The 19,899-nt window shown below is 35.1% G+C and overlaps 1 protein-coding gene across 2 annotated transcripts in view; it reads left to right on the top strand.

Annotated features, from left to right (window-relative positions):
- DMD (dystrophin) overlaps positions 1–19,899 on the top strand; it is a 978,378-nt gene that overhangs the window by 341,121 nt on the left and 617,358 nt on the right. For both annotated transcript variants that reach the window (XM_063392999.1, XM_063392994.1), the window contains 4 exons: positions 7,224–7,385; positions 13,840–13,950; positions 17,619–17,792; positions 19,421–19,576. In XM_063392999.1, the coding sequence (XP_063249069.1) occupies positions 7,224–7,385; positions 13,840–13,950; positions 17,619–17,792; positions 19,421–19,576 (603 nt within the window). The remainder of the gene's footprint in view (positions 1–7,223; positions 7,386–13,839; positions 13,951–17,618; positions 17,793–19,420; positions 19,577–19,899) is intronic.

Here is a 19,899-nt window from a genome sequence, read left to right as displayed (position 1 = left end):
ATGGGTGTGGTGGGCTAACTCCAGTAGCCACAAAAGCACCACAAGGCTCCACATCTCCTTTGGTGGAGATTATAGAGAGGCAAAAGTGAGAAAACTCACAGACTGAGATTAGGATGATTTGATAAGTGAAACTAAGAAGGGGTAAAAGCAAGTGATGCAGAAAAATTACCTCCAGGAGACTACTGTTCAACCAGTCCCAAGGACAATTTTGGAAGCACTTTTCCCCACCTCTCTTTGTTGCTGAGCCTGGCCCTGTGAGTTGCTCAGGTCAGCAGTCCTGGCTGTGTCCTTTCAAAGGCCCTGCCTACCCCAGGCTGCTCACTGGAAGGGGCAGAGTGAGGAAGAGAAGACCTGGGTGCTGAGGAAGCCCTGCTCAGAAACATCCCTGTGTTATCAACACTGCTTTGGCCACAAATACAAACCTCTGAATCTTACACGCTGCTGTGAAGAAAATTAACTCAGTCCCAGGAAAATGCGTAACCCCAAAATTTCAAAATTTTAATGACCATCTAGTGGATTCAGTCTTTAATTGCATATGTCAGATCTTCTGTCAGCTCTTTTCTCTGACAAAACTCTTAGCAAGAAGCAAACTATTTTCAGAATTAAATATGAGTAATATTTCTTACAGATACATTTTTATTTAACAATAAATAAGTGTATTTGTATCAATAAAAGGTTTAAAAAGACACTTCTAATGTAGAAATATGTAACATAAGGAGACTCAAATCTAGCAATGTGCTGTAAATATGAAGAAGATATCAGCTCAGTACTTGGTGAAGATCACAAAGAATTATTAGGGAAAGGCCTAGCTAAGGAAATAGACAGCTCCTTTATGACTGTAAGCAGAACATGCTGGAAGATAAGCTACAAATACTGTCAAAAATTACTCAGTTACAACGATATAAATGATGCACAAGTGCAGATTTTTGGAAAGAAGCTCTTTTAGAAGGATGACAATCTACCATGACAATGAAAAAAAAAGCCTCTTTCTTGGTGCTAGAAATGTACTTGTTTTTGAAACCAGTGGAAGTAAAAACAGTACAATAAAAATTATAGGAGGGTCCTCAGCTGTTCTGAGAATAAATTTGAAGGATGGGAAGGGAAGGAGCCTGGTGGTAGTTCTGGTGCAGTGCAGGCATTCACATAATTCTGTGCAGCTGGACGGTGCCATAACAGAAAAGTAAATATAAATTTCTGTATACCTTCTCTTTTTGTAGGCTTTTATTTTATTTTATTTTTCTTTTACAATCTCACTTCTGTTTGGAAGCAGATACACTCTGTGGAATTTTCCTTCTTGGTATTTGTTATTTTTTTACTAATTAGAAAACTAAGAATATGCAGAAGGTTTCCAGAAAGTGAGAACAATGCTTTCCAATAGTCTTTTTGAGTGATAGTTGAATACTATTCAATCATCACGAATAGATATTAAATCAAAATCCATAAAAGTTGCAGAGATTTAGTATCAAAAGCAGATAAGGAAGATGTTGTATGGAATCTGGTAATAATTTGGATGAGTATTTAGGCAAAATATATTAGTAATTTATTCACTGCTCTCCAATTTCTTTCAAAGACTGGAAAAAATGGGATGGAGGGCTTCTTTAAAAGCTTCTTTGAAAGCTTGATCAGATAATAAATACTTAAATACTAATGGTGAGATCTGATACTGAAGTGGAAAAAGGCATACTTCTTTTTTTATTTTTTCATAGACTCCTGATACTGACTTTTCTGTGCTGTTTGTGTAGTCTCTTGAAATTCAAGCAGCATTCTCATTTTATAAAAATATATTGCAGGCACATAACACAAATCAGCTCATGTTCAAGGTCACTTCTTCAGACAGGCTAATTGGCAATCCTAAAGTAGTGAAGTTATTTGTTTTTATTTGAATAATTGTGTGGGTAATTATCAAGACAATAGGCTCATGTGGGCAGAAACTGATATGTGAAATATTTATTCACTACTAATAGAGCAACCAAACCAACCCACTTCTACATGAATGATGCTGCAAGACAATGCAGCGTTGCTACTGAGATAGAGATTCATTTCTAAAGGCAGATAATGGCTTTATGTTTGTGTGCCTTATCTTCTTTAGTTAACAAAGACTGAGCGTGTTTAGTTTGCTTTTGAACATTTGGAGCTGACTGATAAGCAAGCTATACCCTATCCTTGCTTTTCAAGGACTGATTCACTTACAACTCTATATATGGGATTTAAGGAACACTGAAAAATTTGAAGCTGATATTGCAAGTGCTGAAAGTGATTTACCTCCTGTCCAGCAAACTTCAGAAATGTCAGTCAGATATTTTTGAGACTGTGCATATAAAAAACTATACAAAACACTATTGTTCACCTGGGCTTTACACCAGACTCAGTTATTATTATTGGGTCCTGTCTCTTAATTCATTTTAGGACTCCCCTGAAGATTACCTTTGGTTTCTTTCGAAGAGCACACATTCATCATTTGAGACAATTTCTCTGTTTTGCTCTCCTCTCCAGAGGAGAAAGAATATTTCATGCCCCATCTCCACATGATTGCTTTGAAGGCTGCTAAGAGGGCTGCTTTTACAAGTTCTGAGGCATTATTTACCTGCAGTGATAACCTAAAAAGATGCAAGAGTTTTCTTTGGTACAATTTGCAATTTTGGAATTCAGTGCATCAAAGTTGAATATCACTTAATGGCTGGGAGGTCAAATATTTGTAGCCATCTACTCAATAGGCACATGGCATAATATTCCTAGAAATTGCAGAAGGATTAGTTCTATGTTAGAGGGTATTAAAGATTCATGGGCCCAAAGATAATGTTTTGAATTTTTAAAAAATGTGTTTCTAATTAAAGTCTAAGCACAAACATTAATCCACTCTGAGATTAAGTGGATTAACATGTTTGGAATTTGATGCAAGGGGTACAGAGAAGTTGTGATATATCTCAGTCACAACCATCATGACACTAAGAGTCAGGCTAAATTTTAAAGTAATTTAAATAATTTAGGAAGGAATTTTAAAGTTTCCTGATTTTTTAACTTTGCCTTTGCTAATATTTCTCAATAACACAAGAGTATAACTGAGAAAAAAAAAAAAAAAAACAAAACAAACAAACAAAAAAAAACCCAAAAAACAAAAAACAAAACAACAAGTTACAATATCTGCCTTTCTTAACAGACCCTTTTCCCTGAGCTCTAACTTATAAGCTCATTAATGAATTCAATTCTGCATTTTAAATAAATGTACCCTGTAGTGAAAGTGCTATAATTTTCAAAAGTTTTGTTCTATTATTCTCCCACAACTCAAATACTGAGTACTGCCTCAACAACATTACCTGGTTTTAACCTTAAAACTCCAACCAACATCTTGTGACTGCATGTGTAACTGTTGTTATTAACTAGGTGAAATGTATAATTTAAGCAAAAAGTGGTAATATCTATAAATATAATATTATAACATTCAACATCAAACAATTGACTATGGTCGTTTCCCTTAATACTGCATTTTATATGGATAATATGCAGTGTTTCTATTTCCTGCATTTACCATTGACCTTTGGTAAACTATAAAGAGGTGCAGGACATCATATCATAAAAGGTGTTATGTTTATCATTAAACCACTATATGAAAATCTATAAAAACTCTGTAGAAACTTAAATAATTTTTTTCCATGGGGTTTTTCTTGTTTCTCTTTCATTCTGATAGTGCCTAACAGCAGATTTTTTTTCTTTTAATTAGTTTTCCTTGACAGCTGTCAACATTTTGCTGGCTCAGAAATAATTAAACAGTTGTTTATTTTCCTGAGATTTTCTGTTTAGCAATTAACTGTCAGCCACTTCTCTTTAGAGACCAAAGCCTTCAGCTTTATTGACTATGATCTGATAGCAAAGCTGGAGCTTCTTGTTACATTCTCAGACCCATTTATACACTACAGTGTTAAGCTATCTATTTGTTTTCCACTATGGAATAGAAAACCCATAATATTTCAGGAAACAAATAAACATATGTACCACGCAGAATACCATAAATTAAAATATTTTTATATAATAAATATTTGAAATTTCAGCTCTGACCTTTCACTTGTCTTTGAAAAATAAGCCCAAATAGATTTTCACACAGACAGACATGATTTGAAAGGACTAATTGGAAACTCAGGCCCAAGGATGTAAGTGTGTAGTAGGAGTACTTATTTTTGTAAAGCATTGTAGTGCTTGTGCCCACCAACAGCTCTTTTCTACTGAAAGAGAAGCAGGTTTCTTCTCAGTATTGTGACATTCTCCTTGATTGAATTTATTCAATATTCTGCAATGCCAGTGGTAGTACCAAGCACCTACTTAGGGAAAAAGATGAGATCTTTGAATAAACTGTTATGTACTGGAAAAATATGCTATGTTACATGAGTGTATCATTCCTTTTATAAGAGGATTGTACAGACTTTCATTCCATTTGTTTTGGGAACTCAGCAAGGTTGTGTATGAGCTTGACTTTAGATGAACATGCAGGGCAGGGTCTGTTTAAGCAATACAGACAAAAAAATTGAAGCACTCACTTGTATCTGAGAAAATCACCACAACTCTGAACGTACTATTTCCCAAAATTCAGCTAGGTGTCTCTTCTCCCATTGCCAAAATAATTCCTCTCTTTTACTGCTCTCTTCGCGTCTTGCTCTGACATCATCCATTCATTCACTTGAACTGTTCACAGCTTTGGGAAAAGATGTACTTTCAGCTCACTTGGAAGAGGCAAAATATCACACAGGTTCTCATGCTGTAGTCAAATTCCCTCTGAGGACAATGAAAGGGGAACTTTTTGGCTTTGTGTGTGTATTGTGCGCACATAAAGACATCACAGACATGAATATATATTTATCTGACTTTATATTTGCTTGAAATACAACTGTAAAAATTCAGTCAGACCCAGGCAAGAATTTGTTATAATTTTTTCTTAAGCTTATCTGCTATAATATTTGATCAATGAGTTTGGGAATCTTTTTTTTTTTGTGTGTTCTAAAATAGGATTTTGATATACATAATTTCTGATGGTATCAGCACAAAGATGACGGTTTTTCAATCACCAGTTATTTTTTATAAGTTTTTAAGTCTTTGGGAACTTGCATGCATTCTCTTCATTGTATGCATGCACTCTGTTTCTCAGGCTGGCAGCAAATATATCTGCACCTAAACAAGTCCCTATTTCCAAACTGTGCTCAGCATAGGACAGCGTTTAACAGAGGTTCAGAGCTTCAGGTGCTGCTGTAAAGCTAGTTTGTCAGGTAGATGTGACACCAAATTTGTGCCCAGGATTTTGAATTCTGCAGAAAGTGCAGATGCTTGTTTGGATGACTCGTAAGAATGGAACTTTTTCAGTGTCCTATTTTAAATGGTGAGCTGCTCTGCACAGAGGGATGGATTCTGTGGGGGTGTTAGTCCTGAGGGTTAACCACAGAGATCAGTGAAAGCAGGGGACTTCTTCCATGGTTCTTCCATGCTTCCAGGGGGATGACCTTACCCACTGGATGTAGAAAGCCACTTACCCTGTTTCTGATCTAATGTGTCCCACAGTGACGCAGAGGGATTGACAGAGAGCCTGGATCTTAGCCAGGCTTACAAATCAGCAGTAAGCAGTGCCAAGATAAAGGAGGCGGTGATTTTTAAATTCACCTGGGGTTTTGAACTTGCTGCTTTGAGCAGGCTGAGAAGATTTTTATGTTAAAATCTCAAATCAGATGAAGATAAAGGTCATTTAAGTGGCAAGCAGGGTACTGCAGCAGGGTAATAATACCTGGGTGGTTTAGGTGCTGCCATTAACACTGACAGCATGAGTCTGATATGTAAAACTGCTCAGTTCCAGAGAAGGTTCCTCGAACTTGCAGGGATACAAGATTATCTGATCAGTTGTTTTGAAATAGCACAAAGCAGCTTACAAAAACAAATATAGAAAATACTGGTTGGATCCCTATCCTTTAACTAAGTGAAACAGCTAGCAAGAATGCTCACAAGAAATAATCTTCCTCTTTTGTTACACGTGAAGCTCTGTAAGAATCTGAGCTCCATGAAGAAGGTGCAGATATATCAAATATTCTCACTGAATTGCTGAGATATTTTTTGTTCAAGTCAAGAGTGTTGTAATGGATATGAAATCAAATTAAAGTATAGCTGGCTTACCAGAGAGAAAAAGTGTGATTTGACTTGAAAAATGGCAGGATACCTAGGAATCTTATTTAAAGGGTGCTTTTTTTCACCTTTGGCTCATGTCAAATTAAGTTAGTCACCTTTTTCTGTGGGCAGCAATATGGCTGGACTTGTACACAGAAAAAATGTGTTGTATTTGAAGTTGTTGGTAATTATTGGGTGCTTTGCATAAAGGAAAAATTGCTAGGCAGTAGCTGGGGTCCAATAAAACATGAGTCTGTGGGTAGACACAATGAAAGATGGAAGAATGTACTGGGTTATTTATTACCTGATAAATGCCTTACTAAAACATTGTAAATAATATTTAAATTTAATTCTTTTATGTGAAGTGTTTAACATATGAGTGTTCTGAGGACAACTTGGATGGAGAATTTATTGTCCTGATTTGTTCAACCATAAACCGAGCTCCTTTGAAAGGAAAACATCCTTCTCCAAAAAAGGATTGTGTTAGAAGCCATGGTGGTTCTACTGGTGGAACAGAAGCAAGATTCAACTTCTAAATTTTTTTTTTCCCACAGGACGAAGAAAGTAGGCATTGCCTCTTCCAAACAGCTATTTATGCTTCAGATAAGAGAAATCCAGCTCAACAGTCTTTATCCCTCTCACTTACTGAGGTGGATTGCTTTGGATAGGATTGTGATGACAGTAACCCTATTCTCAGTAAACAAAGTCTCTTGAATTATATAATAAGATCAGGAGGATCTCTCTGCCTCAGAGAGAAAGACAGCCCTGTCAGGAGTGTTTGCTTATGCAGCTTTGCCATCTTGCACTCCGGATAGAAATCCTCCATTTACACATTATTTCTTTGTGATCCTTTGCTTTTTAGGACTTGTCTGTGCAATCTAGGTGTTGTTTGTTTCTTAAGGAGAAAACTGAATGGGTGGCAAAAAGATGCGCAATTTATCCTACAAAAAGGTGGAGGAGCGCGAGTCAGGGGTCCTGTGTCTGATGCTTTGCCTGAATTTCTTTGGGGAAAAAGAAAATGTGTGGAAAAAAAAATGTATTGTCTGCATTATTAGTGTGAATGCTGATAATGTTGTCATTGTTTCTAGGCCGTGAGAAGACAGAAAAGTCTTGAGCAGAGCATTCAGTCTGCACAGGAGACTGACAAAACGCTGCGCCTGATCCAAGAGTCTCTGGCCGTGATTGACAAACAGCTGGCAGCCTACGCTGCAGACAGGGTGGATGCAGCACAGGTCCCTCAGGAGGCACAGGTGAGTTATGCACAGGTTGAGCTCACGTGTTTACTGCTTGTTTTTATCAACCAGAGTGTTTGGTTGCCCCTCAGCCTCTCATTAAAGAGGATTTGCAACATGATCAGCGTGAAAGTGCAAGCAAATTTTGTGTAGGATTACTTCAAGAGGTTCAAGCTCCTCTCCTAGTAAAGCCATGTTTTCCATTTGATTTGTATTTTATACCAGTCCAGAAGATGTAAAGGACTGTAAATGTCATGGAAGACTATGCAGTAATTTTAAAAAGGCAAGGATAAACAATGTGGTTCTTTAAAATCCCGCTCCAATCCTAGAAAGAGGAAACTCAACATCCTCACTACTCTTAGATGACTCTTGCAAAGTTGATTATGTGGTTTGTTACTAAATTATTGAAACAAAGATGACATTGTTAATTATTTCATGAATGTGCACATCAGTGTACTATTTAAATTTGTTTACATTTAAATTTTAAATTTTCTATTTCTAATTAAATTTTTATAGCTCACGTAAGTTCAATAGAGAAAGCTTTTCCCAGTCTTTACACATGGTTTATTTAGCCTTTGAAATAAAAATGTCCATCTAATTATCATTTTTACTCTTTCTTTCTTTCTTCTGTAAGGTCTGCTTTACTGCAGCATTAAGAGGGTAAGAATGTGAATGCAATAAAACCAAACATCTCTGCAATAAAACTATCAACATTACAGAGTTATATATTTCAACTTCTCTGTTAATTCCGTTTAAATTTAGGCAGTCACATTATGAAAGCAAACAGGGCAAAAAAAAGCTACAGGGTTGAAGAAAAAAGCTAAAGTTGAAAATGAGTGCTTTTATAATGATTTTAGAAGAGATATTCAATTATGAGTTTCTTGGCATGCCTGTAGAGTTTTAAATAATTCTAAAAAATAATAATCTCGTATGGAGTACCTTAGATGATCTTAAAAATAATCATAACTGGTTATACGCAGCCCTGAAAATATTTTTTTTTCTCCTTTAAGAAATAAATGTTACTGTGTCTTTTGAATTAACATGTAGATGTATGTACACCTTTCAGTTACTTTTTTGTGTGTGTGCTTGTAGGTACATGCAGATATCTTTATGTGTATGCTGGGACTATAAATGCTATATTTGGAAAATAGGATGACATCTGGATTCAGTCTTATTTTGAAAATAACTTTTATCCTACTTTATTTTCTTCTAATTTATATCAGTATAATGTCACATTTAGAAAAATTGTTTCAGTTTGAATCCTAAATAATGTTAGGTATCTATTGACTCTCTTGAATTATTTTTCTTCTTCCTAGAAATACGGGTGGTGTAAGGAATTTTTAATGAGATAAAAAATTGCATGTTTTTAAAGATGCATAAGCTTAATTTCTCATCTTGTAATTATATGAAGTGAATCTTAAGAAAAAAGTATATGAAAATGTACATTTTGTTTTTTCTGGTGTGTTTGGACCCTTTCACATGTCCCATGGATGCATTTGATTTATGTGCATCATCAGGTACCATACTGGGAATTACTACAGACTGTGTAAAAGGCAGTGATTCAGAACTTCAAAAACTGAAGCAGCACAAAAGCCAATCAACCTTAATTAGTACACTTCCATAAGAAAATTTCAGCTCCGTGCCTGTGCAGAACTTCTTGTTTTTCTGGAGATTTGATTGTCTGATGTCAGGTTCACCTGATTGAATTATAGCCTGTGGGAAAACCAGCACAGAGGCTGCTGAGTTTTTCCCTTTCATGTTTTTATTTTATGGTGCAGTGAGACCTAATGAAAAAAACTTAATTAAAAACTGAACAGGTCTAATACAAATATTGAAGTTCTCTGAAGTTCAGCTGTGAATCTCTTTAAAATCCTTGGAGGGAAAGGGAATAAACAATGATTTTTGTGCGGGTAGACAGGCTGAGTCATTCCTCCAGCAAGGAGCCACCCAGGCAGTGGCAGGACAGGCACATCCTGAGTGGCCCCTGTGGAGCTCCTGCTGGGACCATCCTCTCTGGAGCTGAACCAGTTCATTCCTGTGAGATCCCCACAGCAGGGTCTGCACGGCTGGAACGGGAGTCCTTCAGTCTGTGATTGCCTTTCTGGGCAGGGAGCAGTCTGTCCATGCTGGGGGATTTAGCAACACATTCAGCAATATGTGTAACATTTCTGAAAGAACATATGGGGGAATTTATAATCAGAAAGCTGCTGAGCTTGGGAGCACTTGGTTTGCCTCAAAAAATTCAAATCCATTTAGAGCATTGATAGGAGGAATAATCTTTGTTTCAGCTGATCAGAAATTAACCTGAGAAAACAAAATTTTATTCAGCTCCTCTTTTTAAGAGAAATGATCGGTTTAGTTTATTCAGAAACTTGACAGAAAGAAAGGGGAGTCTGATGTGTGCTGTTCAAGTTCTTAGGATCACTTTTTGAACGTAAATTCTGTGTGCTTCTTACTCCACCCTGTGGCGCTGAGACTTTAATGCCAGAGAGCCAAAGTTACCTGAATTATTTGGAGTACAGCTAAAGATGTATTCAGATAAAAAAAACCTAACAGCAACCATGCAGATAAATCAGTTCAGATTCCTCAAGGCCAACTTATGATAAAACCTTAAGTGAAGTAAAATCTAGAGCAATATTCCAAAAGGAATGAGTATTTGTTTATATGATTGATCTCATGATCCCAGTGGAAGAATTTTTCGTATTTCTAAATTTACCAAAAAAATACAAAGAATGAAGTAATCATAACAAGAATTTACAGTTGGTGACTTTTTTTAAAAGTAGTCTTTAACTGACAGCACAAAAATAAATCTGGTACTGAAAATATTATTACATTTATATTAATGTATTATTTATATATACATGAAAATATTACATTTATATGACATTATATGACAAAATATTTTTCAAATAATTATTTTTAGCTTTGTTATTCAATGACTTTTGGTGGAAGAGAAAATTTCTGCTTTGTATTTCTGCTCAGTCTGAGTGACTGCATAAATATTTTTACATTATGGGAAAGAAAATCAACTTATTTAATTTCCCACCTGCATATGACAAATCACTTGTCTGTTGTTCTCCCCAGTCAAACTATATAAATTGTGATGTGGACAGTAACTTAATACTTGTTTTTGAAAAGTGCAAAAATAATCTACTTCTCAATAAAATCCTTGGATAATTTCAGTTCTGTAGTGACAAGCACTACATGCCTGGCAGTTTTCTAAGTGAAGGTGGCTATTATACTGTTTTTATAATATCTTTGTGCTTTGTTCAGAACCAAAGTTAATGTGGTGATAGAGTGGCAGAATGGTTCAGTTGTTCAAGCTGTTCCTTGAAAAGATGATGCCGTGCTTCATTGCCTTCAGACTAATATTTTGGGACACAGAACTCACAGTTGTCTATGTAGGAAAATGTTGAAGTTATCTGCACTTGCCTTTCCTCTGCTGGAAATTGTGAGGATTGTTTTGTTCAGCCATGTGTGGATCAGTGGTCAGAGGCTTCCCTCTAAGCTGATAAGTGTTGTCCAGCAGCATAAGCTTCCATTTTGTTATTAAGTTGGAATATTAATGCAGATTTCTGTGCTGTACAGGTTGTCACCCTCTGCACATCCCCACAGCATCTGAGCACTGTGTTTTAACAGCATTTGTCATGTCCAATTTGCTCAGAATTGCCTTATCAGTCATGGTTCTACCCTATTCTACCTTTCTTTTCTCATTTGGACTCTCCACTCTATATTTCTTGAAAGTTAGTGGCCATATCAAAGCATACAATTTGAGTTAAGAATTACCTGTATGTCATTTGTGCTGTAACATCATCTTCTATGTGTGTTATTTATATATATATATATATATATATATATATGAATAAAAGTTTTGCAAGTTTCCTGAAAGATTGCCAGTGATAGCAAACGAGAATCCTTAACCTGTAGGACATAATAATTGATGCACAGTAGTATTGCTTGTTTAAATACAGTACATTATATTCAGATGTTCTAGAAAATAAATGAAGGCAAGTTTTGCTCTTTATTAAAAAAAGATAGAAAAGAAATAGAAAATACTGAGAAAGGAAGAGATGGGGCTAATATAAGAAAAAACCAGTGTTTTCTTATGGATATTAAGAAGTTCATGCAATAAATTTGTGAGTCAGTAGAGACACAAAAGTCAAAGTGGTCATTTAAAAAATTAATGATAATGGACATCCCAGGCAGGTGTTATAAAACCTTTTATATCTGTTCGTGACTGATTTAATTTCTGCCTGTGAGCTGCAGTAGCAAATTAAAAAAAAAAAAAAAAAGAAGAAAAGGCTTTCCTTGCTATAAGCCTTACTAACTTTTCTTTTACTCTTTCCTCTAATGTTTGTTCTCTCCAATTCCACATTTTGATGTTAGAGAAGATGATGCTTCATCTCTCTGCTGCAGAGCAATTTAAAACAGCAAGACAGAACAATCTCTGTGCAGTGCCCCATAGTACCTAATTGCTTAAACACTGCTCTTAATCTGTGCTGTGTTGTTCTGACCCATTCAGAGAAGAACTCTTCAATTATTATTATTTCCAGAGTGACTCTGAGGATGAACAAAGTAAATAGGAAAATGCAACAAAAACCAGCTTGCTGATGAGGTGGGGAAGCAAACTGTTGAGATACTGGGGGTGATATTGTATAATTTTTAACATTCAGACTCTCTTCTTCCTTTCATATGCAGTTTTAATGTCCAAGACATGAAAAAATAGTTTGGCTTCAGGTACTAACGAAATCCCCACCTGTTTGGTTTACATGAGGCACAAACATGGAAGATAATCCTGTTACAACTCAAACACACTTCAGGTGGAAATTTTAAACTTAGAAAAGGACAAAATAAATGGTCAACAATTAAATAAACCACCTCTTCTTCCTGGAATCATTCTTTTGACTGTTTTTATTTTCTCGAAAATTAAATATCATATTTAGAAAAATCATATTATTTGCTCCAGATGTTTCTGACCATTCATTAAACAGCCCTGTCAAGGAGAACTCAAAATACAAAACAAAACAAAAAAAATCATTTTTATAATTTTAGGAGAAAAAATCATCTAAATTTGTAGCTTTCTGCTAGTCATTTTTATTTTACAAATACTTTGCTTCAGAAAAATATTTTAATTCTCCAAATGGTACTGAATAATTTAGAGTCATATATATATTCTTCCAAATAACTTAGTAAAGACATAATGGTTTCATGTATTTTTCTTTTACTCTTAAAATTTACTTAAATACATATTTAATATAACTTTAAAATAATATAACTTTGAAAACCTGCTTTCAGTGAAGTGGAAATACATAAGACATTTTAATGGTATGCAAGTCATTATAACCATGTAATAGAAGTATAATGTAGGCAGCATATGGTGTACACAGCTTTGTACTTAATAACCTATGAAAATGTGATTAAAAATAGATGTATATTAATTTTTACTATTAAAGTTACTGTAGTGTAAGATAAATTTATGCACATATATTTCAAATTATAGCTGGTCTTCAGGGCATCTGAAAAATGCTATATGCCATTAAAAAGAAAAAGATTAAGTAAGAAGTCAGTTTTTAATGCAGGCGTAATGGTCTCAATGCATCTCATTCTGGGAACATAGCTTTGTGTCTTTATTTCACTGGGTAATTTTTTTCAGTTGTGCTGTCTAGCAATTCTGCTAATAACAATTTCATATTTTCTAAAAATTTAAACATAATTATATGTGAATCTTTCTGAAGTATATTGTATCAATATATATTCTGGGAATTCTTTTCCATTACATTGCACTAGCCAACACTGCTTAAGTTAATTTTGTCTTGCAAGGTTGATTAATGGTGAACCAAAAAAAAGCTGATGTTTTTCTTTGGACCACACTCTGATTTTGCAGACAGACATAACAAGCAATATGTATTAGAAGGTACATTCCGTTAGTATAATAATGAACTGTGTGTCATTGTATATTTACCTACAGAATACTGATACTGAGCATAGATTCTGCTCAACAGTACCCAAAAATTGTGTCTTGTTTTGGATACAGCACAGCTCTCTAAGGAGAAGATGATGCTATACTTGCAGGACACTTTTCTCTCAGCTTGCCTGGTGATACTGTGAAAATGAGAATTAAGAATGGTGAAGGAAATAACTTTCCTTTTTTTTTTTTTTTTTTTTTTCTGTGATTAATTTTTAATCTTCTTAACAATGAAAAATGTTGTTTTCCTTCAGAAAAAAATAAAGCCCCTTCATCACCTTTGTCACCCTCCTCTGGGGCCACCCTCTGAGTTTCTCCTGCTCTGGGAAGCCCAGAGCTGCACGGAGCACCCCAGGGCAGAGGGGCAGGATCACCTCCCTCGTGTTCCTGACAGTGCTCACACACTGCTGCTGCTCAGTGTGTTTTGAAATCTACTGAAACAAATAATTTAAACAGCGTGCAGTTATGTCTCAAACCTTGCTGATTGCTGTCCTTGTTTTCTGACAGAAAATACAATCTGAATTAACGAGCCACGAGATTAGTTTGGAGGAGATGAAGAAGCGAAACCGGGGTAAAGATGCTGCCAAAAGAGTTCTTTCCCAAATTGATGTGGCACAGGTAGGCAAGTTTTATTTTTTTATTTCCACCATTTTTCCTCCTCTCATTCAAATGAGTAGTGAGAGTGGTACTATTACTGTACCATGAATTGTTCCAAGGTATGAGTGGTACTATTACTGTTCCATGAATTGTTCCAAGGTATCTCTTCTGCTTCAGCTGGTCCTTTCTAGCCAGAAAATCAGAGTGCATTAAGCATACCATCCATATCTTTCCTGCTCATTTTTTACCCCAGCCTTCCTGTGGCACTGGCAGCAATTCCAAGGTGTGCAGGGCTGATGTAACCAACTCGTAAGGACACTGTAAAATAAGGGGTGCTTTGGATGTGCTGAAGTTTCAAGAGATAAAACTACAGTGGGGCTTTTTTGATGTAGGTTTTGAGGTATTGGAAAATATTTGCTGTCAAAAATAGGTTAAAATATTTGGAAATATTTAATAGAACTGCATTTGAAATACAAATTATGCTGAGCTGTGCAATTCAGACATCAGTTTAAAATGTTAGGTAATCATTATTTCGTCAAGCTTCATAGACACAGAGATACCTTCTTGAAAATGAAGACTGAATAAACATCAGAGAAAAACACCCATTTTTGACCCATTAATGATAAGTTCTTGACTATTTTGCTGACTTGTCTTTTGTTGTTGTTTTGTTGTGTTTGGTGGGGTTTTTTTGTAGGTGGCAAAACAAATTTACATAATTCATTAGAAAGACAAATAATTTAATTATTGCCATTTTTGATTCATTCCTGTCAAGTATTTCTAGGCACCTCAGTTTGGGTTTTAATTTTTATTATGGGTATCATTAATTACTTTTTAGCAGTTAATTTGAAATTAACAAATTGACTCTTTTTAATGTTTCATCTTATATCCAGGACTAGATTTCTTTGTTGAGAATATTTATTTTTCCTCATTTTTCTGCCTTTCTTTGTACTAACTCACCTTCTGATGGTCTCCATGGCAGCTGTGAAGTTGCCATATTTCAGCAGTGAACTGCAGGCACCAGATGACTGTTTAAATAAATGTTTGTGAATTCAACAACCCTTTCTGGATGCCTTTTTTATTAATCCACCTCTGGATTAATATGACATTTTTTCTGTGTAAGATTTCTCTAGTTGATGATGTGCACCAGTTTGAGTTTTGAAAAATTGGTGGAGGTCATTTTGAGACACTGCTTTGCTAATATTAGATAAAATAAAAACAAAAAAAGTAGAAATTTGCATGTGTAATGTAAATATCAATTACCAAAGCAGGTAGGAGTTGAGCCCTTTGTTACACATATTTATGAATATATTTGATTTTAGGCCTCTGAACTCTCTTGAATTCCTTTCCATCATTATGCTACCTTTCGTGGTAAAACACATTTCATGACCTCAGTCTTCACTTACTATTTTCTGAAGAGCATTTGCACTTATAAATAATTTTTTTTTCAATAAGTAATATTTCTAATTTGACATATTTGTTCTATTATTAGTTCAGTTACCTGGGAATACAGTAAAAACCTATGAAAATAAATAAATGCATTGAGATTTTGAAACAACTGTTAACTGTGGCCAAATTTACCCTGGCTTTTTGGATTATTGTAGGCTGAGAGTTTTCTGAATTTTAAAGTTAAGGGGGAAAATATGCCTAGCAAAATAAATCTATTTCTGCAATAGTGATATAGTACCTAGTTAGTCCTAACAGAATTGTTACATGAATGTAAAATCTTTTCTAATGAATGGTTATTTTTGAAATTCAGTGCTGACTGCTCTTCTGGTCAACTTTTTGAATACATTCTCAATTGTCTCTTTTCTAGACTGACTAATATGTAAAGCATACTGAGACTTTTAGATAAATAGCTTTCATTTTCCTGTCATTCTTCTTTATAAATTTTCAATTTTAAAAATGACCTTTTGAAACAAAGTGATCAAAAATGACTACATTCAGGTACAAAATGGCTTTACACAATGGCTTTTGTACTGTGACAGGTATCTCATTTTTGTCTTCTTTATGTTCCAAATTGCTCCAAATACCCACTTTGCTGGTTTTGCTGCTTTTAGGCATTGAGATGATATTATTTTAAAACGGTTGGAGATAAATATAAGTTTATAATATAGCTGTTATTGTTATCTGGGAGAACTGGAGTGAGAGTGCTAAAAGATAATTTAGATCCCACTTGTATGACAAGTTTAGTGTTTCTCTGCATTGGTTAATTTTTTTGGGGTGAATTAAAAATGATTTACCATTTTTTCCCCCTACAGATCCTCAGTACTTTTCAGACCCTCAGAGACTCTTCACAGATGGCTTTAATTTTCTCTGCTATTAATGCTGTCATTCTCTCTTTCTAAATAACTTCTAATGTACTGACCAGCACAAATGGGAACTGATACAGATGTGGCAATGCAAGATTCCCCCAGGATTTGATCTTTATCAAATTGAGGTGTCACAGGAGAATGAAAAACTTATTCCATACGAATTTAGTGCCTGCAAAGACACTGAAAAACACAAGAAAAATAAGACCTCTTATTCCCACCCTTGTTTCCTACTTTTATTTAATTGTCCACATATTTATTGACAGAAAGACTTCCTTTCTTATCTTGTTGGATGTCACTTTCATAAAAAATGTTTAAGGAGGAAAGTTGTTGGAAGAGGCTGCTGGATATTTACACCTTTTCTGTGGTACCCCAGGTTGTCTGCTGCTCATGATTCCTGCCTCCTTTTCAGAAATCTGATACATGTGGGAAGGTTTTTTACCAATGCCTAGGTCTAGACCATTTCTCTGCCTTGTTAATGTTTTTCCTCAAATCTGTATGGCACAGACCACACTGCAATGGAATAAAGTGTCCAGGATTTGAAGAAAAAAAAGTCAGAAGTGTGTTTGCAGATGCTGAGTTCCTATTTAATTACTTAGCTATTTCTGAGTGACATTTATTCTTTTTTTTTGTTCCCCAGACAGTTGAAAAACTTACTCAGTAATACTTCCCTCTGTACTTCTGTAGAGAAATTAGTTCATTTTCAAGTAGATAATTAAAATTGCTTTTCTTTATTTTTAATTATTTCCCCTCCTCCTGAGCTAGGGATCATGTGAGCAAGCAGTCTAATTAATGCACAAAGATAGAAAATAGTGAAATTAGAAGCCAAGCTTGTCACAGATTTTTTTTTGCCTTCAAATGCGTTCTTTTTACTCTAGGTTAGGCTTTTTTAAAATTGAAATATAAATCAATTTTATACTCTAAATCTTGGGGTTTGTGCTAGACCTACTTACTCCCAAGCCACTTTATTTAGGTTTCTTTGAAGGACTAAAAGATTCATTCCTCATACCAAAAAACACCAACCGATAGAGTTGAAGAGAATTCACTCTGGCTTATCCTCCAGCCATTAAATCTGTTTTCTCCCCATGCCCCCAAACATTTTGCAGATTGAAGAATAGAGAACTTCTGCCTTTCTTTATGTGTGTACAGACTCTTTTGCCACAGGCTCTGCTCCTCCAATGCCCTGGATGATGGAAGAATTTTCATCTTCCAGCGCAGACCCAAGATTCTCTGCCACTGGCATTTTCCCCAAAAGTTTAATATTCTTTCAGTAAGAAATTGCTTGTTGAAAATGTATTCTAAGAATTGTGTAACAGGGCTAAGACTTATCTTCAGCACTGATTTGATTTCACTTTCCACTCACCCATGTTTGCTTTTCAGAAAAAGCTGCAGGATGTGTCCGTGAAGTTCCGCTTGTTTCAGAAGCCAGCCAACTTTGAGCAGCGCCTCCAGGAGTGTAAAAGGATTCTAGATGAAGTGAAATTGCAGGTGCCCAAGCTGGAGATGAAGAGTGTTGAGCAGGAAGTAGTACAATCACAGCTGGATCATTGCATGGTGAATATTTATGATGCTGTCTTTCTATCAGCTTTCTGCAGAGAAAGCTAAAAATTAGAGATTATTGTCCTTAATTCAAATGAGAAACAAACAGTTACACAAAAAAAAAAAATCTAAAACCCAAACAAACAAACAAAAAAACCTCAGAAAAGCAATAAAACTCTCCTTTAAAACTCTAGACATGCACTTCTATTATGTGAGAATACCAGTTAGGATCGCTTTCTAACTCCCAGTCCCTGTCCTGCAATTGAATTTATCTCCCCATATTGGCTCTATTTTCTGCAGTCATGGAACTCTGTGACATAACCAAAAGAGGTGTTACAGAGCACAAGTCTATTCTAGCCAGGAAAAACAAAGCATAATGGAAAACCACAGATTAAAGCTTCAGTGAGGTGCCGTGCTATGGCTTTCTTTCAGTTCAAGAGGAAAAGATGGCCTGTGTCCTAAAGAACATGAGGAAAATCTGTACATATCTCTTTAATATCACTATAATCCTGCTCCCCTTTACACGTGAATGGAAATAAAACTAAACACTGTATTCTTGATGATCTTAAAAAGATTGGAACAGCAAAAGTGGCTGATTTATCTTTTCTTTCTTTCTTTCTTTTTTTTTTTTTTTTGTTTTTCCCCAAGCTTTATTTTGTTGGGGTTTTTGTTTTTTTTTTTCCCTGGGGCAATGGCATGCCTAAAGATTTCCCCCTCCCAACCTCTTTCAGATGTAAATGTAGAAAGAGTGTAAATTTAAAAAAATAAGTATGGGAGATAAGTCAGTGTTGTTGCTTTACATCTTTAGTTTTTCTTAAATGAAATTCCCCTTAAATTCATATTCTTGTGAGAATGACATTCTTATTAGAATGATGTGGTAGTTAGAAGCTCTGTATTGAATTAAAGTGTCTTCACTCAGCAGCTGGCTTTGCAACCCTGATGGATTTTGTAGAAGACTTATAGTGATTTTAGAGCATCTTTAACTGCAAGGGGTCTCATAACGTTCCTGTTTTTCAAAATCTAGTTGTAGTATATTATCAGAATTCAGACTGTGTGTATCATACGACAGCTTCCTAATCTGTTGACAGGTTTTCAGGAATGAAGAATTTATCATCATTTTAAGAATCTAGAAAGGAATTGGGCTATATACATACTACTTTAAGTAAATAAAGTAATAATTGTAGGTCCACCTAATTTTGTTACTTTTTAATGTAATTTTTTTTTAATTAACTAAATTTTTTAGAGTATGACACTTACGAAATGTGGGGTAATCCTCTAACATTCCAGTCTCTAGATTTAGCAGTATGAAAAAATGACAGATTTTAAAAACTAGTGGCTATTTGTAGTTCAAATACATCCAACATTCTGTATGAGCTGACAGAAGACATCTGCTGTTGTTTTAAACACTGCATTATCTAAGTTTGAAAACAACCTCTGTCACAGCCTAGAACAATAATAATGATGTGTACTTTCTCATGTATATAATTTCTAACACAGGTTTTAGTGACTTGTCTTTGAGGTCACTGTTTGTGAAGATGGGCTGTTCTGAATTTGTTCATTTGGATTCTGAATACTTCCAATGATCTTTTCTAGTTTTCATGTTTTAATGGTGTTGTTTCACTTTTATATTTCTATCTGATTAGAAATTATATAAAAACCTGAGTGAGGTGAAGTCTGAAGTGGAAACAGTGATAAAAACTGGGAGGCAGATTGTTCAGAAGCAGCAGACAGAGAACCCAAAGGAACTGGATGAAAGGCTCACAGCTTTGAAGCTGCAATATAATGAATTGGGAGCAAAGGTAAGTTCTGTGGTTTTAATATAAAAACATGTACTGCCAAAGTGAAAAGTTACTTCTGTGTGGTAAGTAAATGGGGGTTTTTACTGGTTCCTTTCAAGGTTCTTTCAGTGGGACAGAAGGAACGGAGGCAAAGGCAATCAACAGCATGGCTATTCAGTTGCTCTGAAGAAAAGAAAAGCCACATAGGAAAATAAAAAATTACTTTATTGAAACTCAAAATTTTACTTTCTTAATAATGTACTTTTTTTTCTGCTAGTTTGGTTTTTTTTAGAGTTCAGATGGGGGATGTTGTTTCACTCTTATGCCTCAGAGAGTCACTTCTC

The sequence above is a fragment of the Prinia subflava genome, chromosome 3 (genome assembly GCF_021018805.1).
Source record: "Prinia subflava isolate CZ2003 ecotype Zambia chromosome 3, Cam_Psub_1.2, whole genome shotgun sequence".
Taxonomy (NCBI): Eukaryota; Metazoa; Chordata; class Aves; order Passeriformes; family Cisticolidae; genus Prinia; species Prinia subflava.
This window is presented reverse-complemented; position numbering and strand designations above follow the sequence as displayed.